Here is a 12,141-nt window from a genome sequence, read left to right on the forward strand (position 1 = left end):
AAGGTTTGAACTGCTGTAGAAGGGTGGCATTCGATCACCATACTCTTAGTGAGATTAAACCTGGTAAGAAAAGCCTAGAGACGTTCATCTTTGTGCTGCCTCATCGTGAATAGGCTCGAGATGTCCTTCGGTGGGCGCTTGTTCCCATAGTACTGGCTTATGAACCGATCGCACAGGTTTCTGAAGCTACCAATGGAGCTCCTAGGCAAGTTTTTGAACCAGCTGAGCGCCGGTCCGGCTAGGCTTGTAGGGAAACATTTGCATATTAAAGAGTCGTTTTCCGTATTCAGGGCCATTTTCAACTGGATATGGTACACATGATCGATCGGATCGGTTGTTCCGTCAAACAGAATAAAGACTGGCATAGCAAACTTCCTTGGATGCGGGGCATTCAAGATCTCGCCGGTGAATGGTGAATCAACCGTTCGAGCTGCGGATCGGAGAGCTTCATTCTCTCTCTGGAGTCCAGCGGTAGCTCTGTGAGTTACGGTTCTGCCCTCCGAACCGCGATGAGTGATAGTAGCCATGGAGGGCCGGTAAGACGGATCGAACGACCGTTCCTCTATGAACTCTCTTTGCCAAGGCGACGCTACTCGACGGCGATCAACCTCTATCACTTCCTCTCGGTCGAACCTTTCCCGATGCGGATCGAAGGTTATGGCTTCATTCCGTCTAATCTGCTCATGTCGCGGATCAACGTGAGTCGATCCTTCGTGATCCTCAACTCGACGAACATTTGGCAGCAAATTGTCCATCATCCTTTCATCACGGTGGTGAGCTGACTGATTGTTCTCGTCCTGCTCGCCTTGACGCGCGATATTAGATTGAACACCTCCTTCACCGACCGGAAGTGGATGCGAAACCGCAGGTATTTGCCGATGTTGCATTCCAGCTTTCAATTCTGCATTCTCTTTTTTGAGAGCTTCAATCAAGTTCATCAACTCCTCAAGCTTTGTTTGTTGGACAGCCTCCATCGGATTGGAGCTTTCACCTATCATTATTCCTGAACGGAGTAAAGGCATTAATCTCAAGTTCGCGAGTAGATCCGAGCTTCGTGAGTGGGAATTTTTCAGATCTGGTTTCGAATTCTCCGAATTATGCTCACCGTTTACGAGATCTGAGTTGTCTGAACTCTAAATCCGTCAGATCCTGCCACAATCGAACAACTCGTTGTTGCGTAGATCTGAAGCCACTTCTGCCAAAGCTTCAAGAACTGTAATTCCTCCAGAGTAGGTCACAATCGCTCAGATCTGGATCCAAATCCCAAAGATCGAGTCTCGATCAACCGAATTGGTCTGAATCCACTCGATATTCCTCATTGATCAACCAAACTTCCATGCGATTCCCACAGACGGCGCCAATTGAAGATGCAAGAAATTCATACTCTCTTTCTCTCTCTAGAATTCTTACATTTCAACAAAAAGATCTCTCCCATTCTTTCCATTCCTTCTCCTATTTATAGATATTTACAAGATATTTACAAATATTGACGGATTGCTGGATCTGGGCCTGTTCCTCCATAAGTCCTGGTCACCTTTGATGGGCTTATTCGCGTTCGGCCCATATGGCAGTGTCTTTTTATGGGCCGACCCAGCTATACGGACCGGATGTCGTGCTTGCAAGTCAGATCCGACCCATGTCGTCCTGGGCCTCCTCAGTTACTTACCCTATTCTTGGGGCAATGAGATCAAGCATTGATTCTCAATCCAAAGGGACCTTGCTACACCATCCTGTTTCAGTTCTTCAGTGGTCATTCCTGCGCGCTTTGAAAAAAATATATTATGAACTAGGTTTTGGTCGCGCTGCTAGTGCATCCTTTTGCAATACCGTCCATGGTTGCATATTGGTCTAAAGGATTATATGCATTACTTTCTCCCCTACGCCAATCCAGCTATAAGCTGCCGTATGATTTCACTGAATATGGCCGTTGCAGTCGAACATTATTTATCGTGGAGAAACAAAGACTTCTTATAAAAAAGAAAGATATCCAAGTGTTACAACAAAAGGTATGTTCAATTAAAGTTATTGACATATGTTTTGGCAAAATGTATATCCTCAATGATACCAACGGTATATCTTTATTTCAGGAAACCCCAGAAGAGGGTGGTTGGCATGATCTTGTAGCAAAGGGATGTATAGAGACACAGAGGCAGAAGAGACTACTATGATTTTCATGACAATTAATGTGAGTATCCAAGAAACAGTTTCAGTTTGGCTCAAACACCTGTCTCGAATTATTGTGTTAATCAACCGTCTCTTCAAGATATAATGGAACATTTACTAAATGTTAATGTTAATTGCTCCAGGATCTTGTAAGTGCGAGGCTTAATCCACTTATTCTGAACCTTATACCCATTGTGAAATACATCCATCGTTGATATTGGGTGTTTGTGTTTCAATTATACCATCTCCCGACCACAACCAAGTAAGTTTATCATTCTGATGACTTTTATCTGATGAAAACATATTTTCTTCCCTATCGTACTTATTTGTTATTTTTGCAATCAGTCTCCACGTCATACATATCAGTCAGCTATGGGTAAGCAAGCCATGGGAATTTATGTCACCAACTACCAATTAAGTATGGTATGAAATTGTCTTGCTCCCCTTCTTTCCCTTTTTCTCTATTTTTCTTCTAAATTTGAGCTTTTCTTATGCATATTGTCTTCTATGACGAGTTAGGATTACTTATTATTCTCTAAATCTTTCAGGACACGTTGGCCTACGTTCTCTACTATCCTCAGAAGCCTCTTGTTACTACTCGAGCCATGGAGCACTTGCACTTTAGGCAGCTACCTGCTGGCATTGTAAGTTCTTGCTTTTGTAGCAATAACTTTGGTAATGGTTCTGACAATCTTTTCTGTGTCTTCCTTTCTGATTTAGAATGCCATTGTTGCCATAGCCTGCTTCTCTGGATATAACCAAGAAGATTCTGTTGTTGTGAACTAGTCATCAGTAGATCGTGGATTCTTTCGGTCACTATTTTTCCGATCATATAGGTAATTAAATTTATATTTCTTTTCCCATAATGTTTTTGCACGTTAATTTCTTTGCTTGTTTGTAATTTCTCTTTAAGGATCAGAGATATTGCATTAATAATTTTCTTTTCTGTAGGGATGAAGAGAAGAAGATGGGGACACTTGTTAAAGAGGATTTTGGACGTCCCGATAGAGCTAATACCATGGTAAGTGCTGAGTTTGTATACTGTTGGTGCTCTCCAGCTTGTGTGAAACTGGCATTTATCTGAGGAACTGTTTTCCTGGGCATGCGACATGGTTCCTATGATAAATTGGACGACGATGGTCTTGCCCCTCCTGTGAGTTTATGCAAATTTGTTTGGTTCCACGTTCTTTCCTGCTTGATTCAAATATTCTAAAATTGAGCTATCATTCTATATTAGGGAACAAGAGTTTCAGGTGAGGATTTAATTATCGGGAAGACCACTCCTATTGCTCAGGATGGTGCTAAGGGACAAGCTTCACGTTACACAAAGTGTGATCATAGCACAAGCTTACGCCACAATGACATTGGAAGGTGGATTAGGTGTGCCTTACTTTAATTTTCTCTTCCTATCAAATTTGGCTGCTGTTGTATGTTCCATTTAGGCTAATAGACCATACAATGAATTTTATCAAGAAAGAATATTAAATCAAGTTTGTTCTTCTTTCAATGCTGAATCTGGGCTTCTTTTTATATTAATTTTCTGTTCTTGGCTTAATTTTATGGTACTTTTGTAGGTGTTACTAACAACAAATGCCGATGGGTTGAGATTTGTGAAAGTAAGGGTGAGATCTGTTCGGATACCTCAAAACGGCAATAAGTTTAGCAGTAGGCATGGTCAAAAGGGAACAGTCGGCATGACTTACATGCAAGAAGACATGCCATGGACTGTCGAAGGCATCACCCTGACATTATTGTGAATCCGCATGGTATCCCATCTCGAATGACAATTGGGCAGCTTATTGAGTGCATCGTGGGTAAAGTTGCAGCTCACGTGGGGAAGGAAGGAGATGCTACTCCCACGGATGTTACAGTGAGTTGTACTCTCTCAGAATTTTCTTCTTCTTCTTCTTCTTCTTCTTCTTCTTCTTCTTCTTCTTCTCTATCTCTTTCTCTTTTTCTCTTGATAGGTAACACAAACCACCCACTTAGTCTTAATTGGACCTAAACCCTCAACCTCATTTTTGAGAGGTGGAGGAGATGCACTTAAGCTAATGTTTGGATATACTATCTAAAAATCATGGTTCATGAGATTCTGAAATAAAAGCACTTTCGCATCTTTAAACAAGTCTATACATTTTTGTATTGGTTGGGGATAGAATGCATGGCCTCTTACATTAGTAGAGGATTTGTTAGTAAGCTCAAGAGCTCCACTTGGTGGGATGATGGTGGCAAATCCAACTAGAATAAGGTTTGTTTGGTAGAATCCATATTTGTCTGTTGGGTTGAATCCGTTGTAGAGGAAATCAATGGATTGAGAAGGCACAACATTATCAAAAAGGAGGGAGAGAAGAAGAGCTACGTAAATGGGAGCGGCCGTGGAGTTTATAAACCTACTCTTGGGGTTATGAGATCAAGCATTGATTCTCAATCCAAAGGGACCTTGCTACACCATCCTGTTTCAGTTCTTAAGTGGCCATTCGTGCACGCACTGAAAAAATATATTAAGAACTAGGTATTGGTCGCGCTGCTAGTGCATCATTTTGCAATACCGCCCATAGTTTCATATTGGTCTAAAGGATTATATGCATTACTTTCTTTCCCTGCGCCAATTAAGCTATAAGCTGCCGAAGGATCTCACTGCTAATTAAGTAACGTAGCTTCAAGCAGTACTTGAATAGCCAAGGGTCTTTTAACATGCAACTTAAAAGAAACACTAAGAATCACCTGAGTAAAATGGTTGCGAGGAATCAAGGAAAGATGGGCTGGCGAGTGGCTGTATTTGAGGAACAGAGGGCCTTCTTGCAGCCAATTGTTAGTCCGGAAGAGAGTTTCTGAACCATTTTTATCCCTGCTTTTGATTAAGAAGGGCATTGCTAAGGATCTCAGCTGAAGTAGCTTTTTCCATATCAACTGCTTTGTTGAGGTATGCTAAAATCCCCAAAATATCTCCTTCTGATTAAGTATTTTGTTTGAGTCATAGTTTGTTCTGAGTATTTGACACAAGTTTCCACGTATGTTTTAAAATTGCATCTCTGTTTTGTGTTTCCAAGCTAACAAAGCCTAAACCACCATTTCAAGTGTTGAAGTAGACTTCACTGGTGACACCACTTGACCAATGAATTGGATTGGCATAGTTTATTCGGTGTGTCTTTTCCGTTTACATAGCATAGCTCATTATTAAATAGTTTTCAAATTTAGCTTTTTCATGAATTGATCATTTGAGTTAATTAAGTCTTAAAAGGACATTCTTCTCCATTAACTGGTAATGATAAACCAAGATGACTCTGGTATTGTTAAGACACCCCAAGGAAACACCAAAATCAGCATAATAAATTTGTTATGCAGCCCCCTTGAAGCAAAGCGGTTGATGGTGATAGGTTGTATACTTTTGTTTTTGTTTTTGTTTTTTTTTTTTTTTTTTTTTTTTTAGTGCTGACGTTTTCTACCTTTGTTACATATTTGAAGTTGTCAAAATTTATATGTTTGCAGACCCATAAGAGTGAGATTCTTTATTTTAGTATTCATTTACTTGCAGCATAAAAGAAGTGGAAGCCCCATAATTGTGAGATTTGATCGAGTCAATATATCTTATGCCAAACAATTTTCTAATAAATTATAGACTAGAAGAAGAAAGGCATTATAGAAAAGGAGATTGTGTTATATATTGATCAATTTAAAGGTACACGGAAAACAATAAAAGATTAATACATAATTTTCTTTATTGAACACCCATGAATGTGATAGAAGGTGCAGGGTGCATTACATCGATCAATGTGGTTTGGGCAAGGGCAAACAAGACTACCTTAGATATAGTGAAATTGAAAATCTGCCTGAAGTAGTTGGGGTAAAAAATTGTTATGTTTAACTGAATGATGGACTTCTGATATAAAATAGTCATTGATTAGTTGCTTTAGTTGGTTGGTCAAGATAACGTATCTTAATAGTTTGACTGAAGATGGAAATTGAAGATCTTTGTGATTTTAGTGTGAAGTAGCTTTAGGTGGTTGGTTTTGTAATTTGTTTTTCCTGTGTTCCTGGGTGGTTCTTGGAAAAGCCTAATATTTTTTTTGTTAGTTTGGCTGAATTGAAATTATGGTTTTGCTTAAGATAATTGGTTAGTTGTTTTATGACTATATGGTTCTGTAACACTGGCAATCCTGGGTTGCTTTTAATGAACCTATGAGACAAAGGATGTAAAGATTCATCATTGTTTGATTGTAATTGTAATTTAAGTTTTACCAGAATCTATTGTATTTATTGGTTAGTTAATGCAATTGTATGTGGGAGATAAAATTCGGTAATTGTTTGATGGGAAGCAAAAATGAAAACAAATTTTGTGTTGGTCTGAGTTCTTCTTGCCTAAGAAGCACGGACAATTCTATGGAGCTTCCATGTTTGTGACATTTTTAGACACTTTTAGACACGTGTTTGAACTTGTCCTCGACTATAATTTCCAAATAAATTACATTAAGTCATACACTTGGCCGGTGCAGCTAAGGCACTGCCCAAGTGATTTTTGTAGCACAAATACATTTTAAAAGGAATCACATAAGACAATTTTGAAAACAAGATGACATGCCCGAATTATTCAACCTTCCTTTTTCTATGGTATACGTGGTCACCACAAATACAATTGTAATGGCAAAAATATGGTAAAAGTATAGTAGTAGTATATTTAATATAATTGTCTTTCTGACTTTAAGCCTCATCTTCCATATTATAAATTAATGGAAGTTCTACGTATTTTATATAATAAATATGCCTAGCAATGCATTTTTTCCAACTATTTAGGGTCACCATTTTATATAAATAGATATACAAACTTTGTTAGTATTCTGTTCTTTAAAAATAAATGTGATTTTAAATGTTACAAGAGAAATAAATTATTATTGTTATACTATCCATAGAGTAAATTAGTTTTGTTGATTGCTTGATTGAAAGTAGAAATAGAATTTCCTTTATGGGCTAACTTTGCTTCTTGGTCATAATGATTATGGGTGTCTTGCAGACCATCTATGCTTTGGTCAGATATATCTTAGTAAGCCAATGATGTCAGATGGAGAAACTGTGACTTTGTTTCTGAAGGCAGCGAGATTGAGGAATCTAACATACTCGGCTCCATTGTTTGTGGATGTCACTAAGAGAGTGATAAAGAAAGGGCATGATGGTGAAGAAGTAACTGAAACTCAAGATTTTACTAAAGTCTTCGTTGGGAAGGTATGTGAATTGGATTCCGAACTGATGAAAGTTTGACATCTGGGAATAGGCTCTTATGCCTCTTTGTTGTCCTTCAGGATTGACTTTCTGCTTCTTTTTTGCCATATACTTTAGGTTCCTATAATGCTCTGGTCGAGCTACTGCACATTATATCAGAATTCAGAGAAAGATTTGACGGATCTGGGAGAGTGTCCATATGATCAAGGTGGGTATTTCATTAACAATGGGAGTGAAAAGGTTCTAATTGCTTAGGAGAAGATGAGCACCAATCACGTTTGTGTTTAAGAAGAGGAAGCCAAACAAGTATGCTTATGTGGCAGAAGTCCGATCAATGGTGGACTCCCAGAACAGGCCACCCAGTAGCATTTTTGTGTGGATGCTTTCACGGACTAGTGCCAAAGGGGTATGGGCATTAAATATGGTGTTTAGGGGTGTTTTTTGGAGCACTTTTTTTATTTATTTATTTATTTTTTTTGCCTTTTGAATTCTTATGGAATTTATGAATTTTTTTTGTTGTTTTTGGGTATGTTATGTAACTGCAGGGCTCCTACCCTTCCGTACATTTGGACTGAGATTCCTATTATTATTGTGCTTCGGGCATTAGGATTTGTTGCTGACAAAGATATATTTGAGCATATTTGCTATGATTTCTCTGACACTCATGGAGTTGCTACGACCCTCCTTGGAAGAAGCATTTGTAATATAAAATCAACAGGTAACTCTCCCACTGTATTATATCATCATTTAATTTTTTTTATCTGTTATCCTTTTTTTTTTTTTTTTTTTTAACGGGTAGTTAGTGTGAGATTAGCTTTTCTTTCTGGTTTGCTCTGTATTGAATAAGCTAAACTTCAAGCAATATGAATAAATATAGCAGTTCATGTTTCCAATATGAACTAAACATAATCTTCGGGCTTGCTGGCGTTAAAATTGTTTTTACCTTTCAAAAGTAATGTCCTTTCGGTTCTAATTCATATTTGATTTTTTAGCAGCTTCAATATCTTTGTTTAGGTTTCAGCTCTTGTTTCCTAGATTGCAAATTCAGTTTCATTGTAAATGTTAGCATCCATTTGATTTCTTCTCTCTCTTTTCTGTTTTTTTTCTTTTTTTCTCACTATTCTTGTGGTGATGTGGCAGTGCGGCCTTACTGAGATGGTTATGCTTTTCTTCCCGTATTGCAGGTTGCACTGTACTACGTCGGGAAACGAGAGGCCACTGTTGGTGTCACAAATGAAAAGAGGATTAAATATGTGTTATGAATGCTGGCTGTTGTTATACACGAGTGTAAAGCTGTCTTTTGTGCTTCTTTTTTTGTTTAAGGAGAGTCTCCTGTTCATTTACTTCGTAGGTATGCCAAAGAGATCCTCCAAAAGGAAATGCTTCCTCATGTTGGTGTAGGAGAGTATTGTGAGACAAAGAAAGCTTACTATTTTGAGTAGGTTTTGTCTAATTTGAATATGTTCCTTTTTTGTGGCTTCTTAGTGATTTAGAGAGACATTAATTGCTTTTCTACCAGATATATTATTCACCAGCTTCTGCTACGTGCAATTGGACGAAGGGCGGAGGATGATAGGGATCACTATGGCAATAAGAGACTCGATCTTGCTGGTCCTTTGCTTGGTGGCCTCTTTCGAATGGTTTGTGATTGCTTTAATATTTTGGAGCTTCTATGACCATTTGAAAGTCCTTGATTTTCATTTGGGTTTTCAAAGATTTTGGGTTTCTAAAGTTTTGGTGGTTGTTTATATTACTGCAGCTAGTCAGAAAGTTAACAAGGGATGTGAGAGCTTATGCTCAGAAGGTTATTTTACATACGGAGTCTTTAATATAGTTTATATTTGATGCTTTTGCTGGTGCTTGAATGTATATAATTTTGTGCATCGTGCAGAGTGTTGACAATGGGAAGGATGTTAATCTGCAATTTGCAATTAAAGCGAAACCAATTACTAGTGGCCTTAAATACTCACTTGCTATTGGGAACCGGGGACAGGCAAATGCAGCCGGTGAATGTGCAGTATCATTTTTAAAATGTTCTCCGATTTCTATAGGTGTTAAATCGCCTAACATATGGCTCCACTTTGTCACACTTGTGAAGATTGAATTCTCCAATAGGGCGAGAAGGTATTTTAGTTTTCTCTGTCATTGTTTGTTCAATGATGCTGTTAAGGGTCTAGATTTCCCCATAAGGGCTCTCTCTCTCTCTCTCACACACACACACAGTTTCATCTATGTTGCAACTCCATTGCTTGTTTATTTTTTCTTAACCTTCAGCTTTAACTGTGTTATAAATTGCATTTACCAGGGAAACTAGCAAAACCACGGCAGTTGCACAATTCCCAATGGGGAATGATGTGCCCTGCAGAAACTCCTGAAGGACAAGTGAGTTTGCTGCATAATATAGAATTCTGCGTTATAATTTGCATCTTTTTCTACGTACATTTGTGTGTCATCTGGTGTTACATTAGGCTTGTGGACTGGTAAAGAATCTTGCACTGATGGTGTATATAACAGTTGGATCAGCAGCATATCCCATTTTGGAATTTTTGGAAGAATGGGGTACTGAGAATTTTGAGGTAGAGTATTTTGATTTTGGTATGTGTGGCTGTTATAATTTTAATAAGCTTCTTTCCTTGGTTTACAATTTTCCTTTTAATTTAGTTCAGAACAACTTTCAAAAAGAGGGCCATTTTGATTGACCATCAGAGTGTAGTATAAACTTTCACATACAAGTATCAACAGATTCACAAGGACCAACAAATCAAAAACTACGTTCTTACTTCAAATCAAAATAAAAAATATATATATGCAATTCAAAAATTTATTAATACACAATTTTGTAGCCTATAAGAATACAAAAATAGGAAGAAACTACTCTGCTAAATTATATCTTTGGATGTCTCTAGTAGCATGGATTAGGAACAACCCAAATGGGTGCTGGTTGAATCTTCTGCCAATCATCTTTATCTTCATTAATCACTTCTATACTCTGATTCTCCATGTCAAACCTGCCCGTGTCATGCCCATACATGTCATTCTCACCCAAATGATCACAATAGTAATTGTCCGTGAAGTAAATCGAATTCCCTTTACAAGATGGAAAACCCTTTGCTGAATGTGACACAGATTGATTCCGACCCAAAAACAGCACGCGATCATCGCCTATTGATGCCAGTTGTTCCCATGTTTTCTGACTGAAATCCAGCTTGTAAACATGAAATAGCTTTGTCAAGTGAGAACAAATACAGCATTGGTTCTCTTCATCAAGAAGGTCTGCCTCATGAACAACTACACCGTCCCAGCGAACATGATTCCCAATATACCTCACAATAAGCAGCAGATCACCCTTTGATTCCACTATGTAACTTTGAATGGTATAAAGATCATCTCCAAGAGAATTTTCAAATTCCACCCTTTTCTCAGGAAAAATAGGCTCAATCTGCATCTTTTTTGCAGGGACAGAATTATTGAAATCCCAGATTTCAACTGAAGCTGTTTCACCCAAAGCAATAATATGATCATGGTGAGAAATGATATCACAGTAGGCATGATCTGCACCATCCAGGGCAGTCCATTCACTGTCTCCATACTTCCAAAAGGCAAGCTTGGGATCAATTACACCATATATTACTCCTACCCAGTAGTTGTTCTTACTCTGAATTGGGTCTGATGAGAGTACAACTTTCTTAATATCCCGGACAAAGAAGCAATGAAGGCTTGTTTTGCGAACTTCAAAAAGAGGGAGTTGAATCCTAGCCCCCAAGAATGGATTGAAGATATGTGGGAATGCTTCTTGGTCCAACAAAATCAGCCACCCATGGGATGATCCTTTGCAATTACCCAAGTGTTCTGGAATATTCATCATCTGCTTGTACACTTTTTTCTCTGTAAAATTGTATAAGCAAGGGCTATTTTTTTTGCCATGATCTGGACCAGGAAGCAAGAGCAACGGTTGATCAAATAGGGGACTCTCTAGAGATGATTTTATGGCTTCTGCAACAGAGCACCAAGAACGACACACTGCTCCGGCGCTAAGCAAATCGACCACAGACAATCTGTTCAGGATTGACTTCCACAAGTTAGTGGGGAGTCCAGACCAATTCGGTGGTGGTGATGATGCTGATGTTTTTCTTCTTTTGATGCGATGACCCAAATAGGTTTTTTTGGAAATCACTGCCATGTCTATGTCTATGCTTCGAAACTCTATAGAGATTGATCACAAAATAGTTTCTTGTATGCGTATGTCTCTGTAATTTCTTGTAGACACAGATTGATCACAAAATTGTTTCTTGTATGCGTATGTCTGTAATTTCTTGTAGACAGAGGGATTGATCACAAAATAGTTTCTTGTGTGCGTATGTGTGTGTAATTTCTTGTAGACAGAGAGATTGATCAGAATAGTTTCGCACCGGCGGCCGGCTGTATTTGTTATATGTTATAGGCCGGTGTGTGTATATGTTACATGAATAGGCGGTGCGTATGTAAAGGCGGCGGTGTGCATGTTATATGTAAAGGCGGCGGTGCGTATGTTATAAAGGCGGTGTGTGTTGTGGGCCCAATTTTTGGCCCAATAGTTCCGTTTACACTCTGATTTTGCCTCACTCAAATCCAACTATATATATATATATATATACATCGCTAGGGTATTAGGTGCTTTTGCCCGACTTATCTACCGGATATTGTGTAAAGCATTCCCTTCGTATGGGTAAGGTAAAGTTCGGGCGTTCGGACTTGATCCCAGGAAATTACTTGTACTTAAAGAAA

General features: G+C 38.6%; 3 protein-coding genes and 1 pseudogene across 3 annotated transcripts; 3 read left to right on the forward strand and 1 right to left on the reverse strand.

Moving 5' to 3' along the window:
* The window catches only part of LOC132274311 (DNA-directed RNA polymerase II subunit RPB2-like), a 31,240-nt pseudogene extending 27,011 nt beyond the window's left edge, over positions 1-4,229 (forward strand).
* Positions 4,230-4,837: 608 nt separating this feature from the next.
* Positions 4,838-8,802, forward strand: LOC132299911 (DNA-directed RNA polymerase II subunit RPB2-like). The gene is given in 6 exon segments (XM_059796803.1): positions 4,838-5,086; positions 7,172-7,380; positions 7,495-7,649; positions 7,651-7,803; positions 7,923-8,095; positions 8,562-8,802. Coding segments are annotated over 5 exon segments (705 nt in total). The 5' UTR covers positions 4,838-5,086; positions 7,172-7,209; the 3' UTR covers positions 8,615-8,802.
* LOC132274321 (DNA-directed RNA polymerase II subunit RPB2-like) lies at positions 8,757-9,554 on the forward strand. Its single transcript, XM_059775575.1, has 5 exons — positions 8,757-8,815; positions 8,897-9,017; positions 9,137-9,181; positions 9,269-9,501; positions 9,548-9,554. Exons 1-5 carry the CDS (start codon positions 8,757-8,759, stop codon positions 9,552-9,554), a joined length of 465 nt encoding a protein of 154 aa, XP_059631558.1.
* A 786-nt stretch (positions 9,555-10,340) lies between these two features.
* On the reverse strand, positions 10,341-11,557 carry LOC132274331 (putative F-box protein At4g22180). The gene is made up of 2 exons (XM_059775585.1): positions 10,386-11,557; positions 10,341-10,344 (listed from the first exon to the last, which is right to left on the reverse strand). The coding sequence occupies exons 1-2, from the start codon at positions 11,555-11,557 to the stop codon at positions 10,341-10,343; spliced, it is 1,176 nt and encodes a 391-aa protein (XP_059631568.1).
* Positions 11,558-12,141: the final 584 nt, after the last annotated feature.

This window comes from Cornus florida, unplaced genomic scaffold, assembly GCF_030987335.1.
Source record: "Cornus florida cultivar Cherokee Brave unplaced genomic scaffold, ASM3098733v1 CherokeeBrave_3.0.0_Hap2_Chr01, whole genome shotgun sequence".
Classification (NCBI taxonomy): Eukaryota; Viridiplantae; Streptophyta; class Magnoliopsida; order Cornales; family Cornaceae; genus Cornus; species Cornus florida.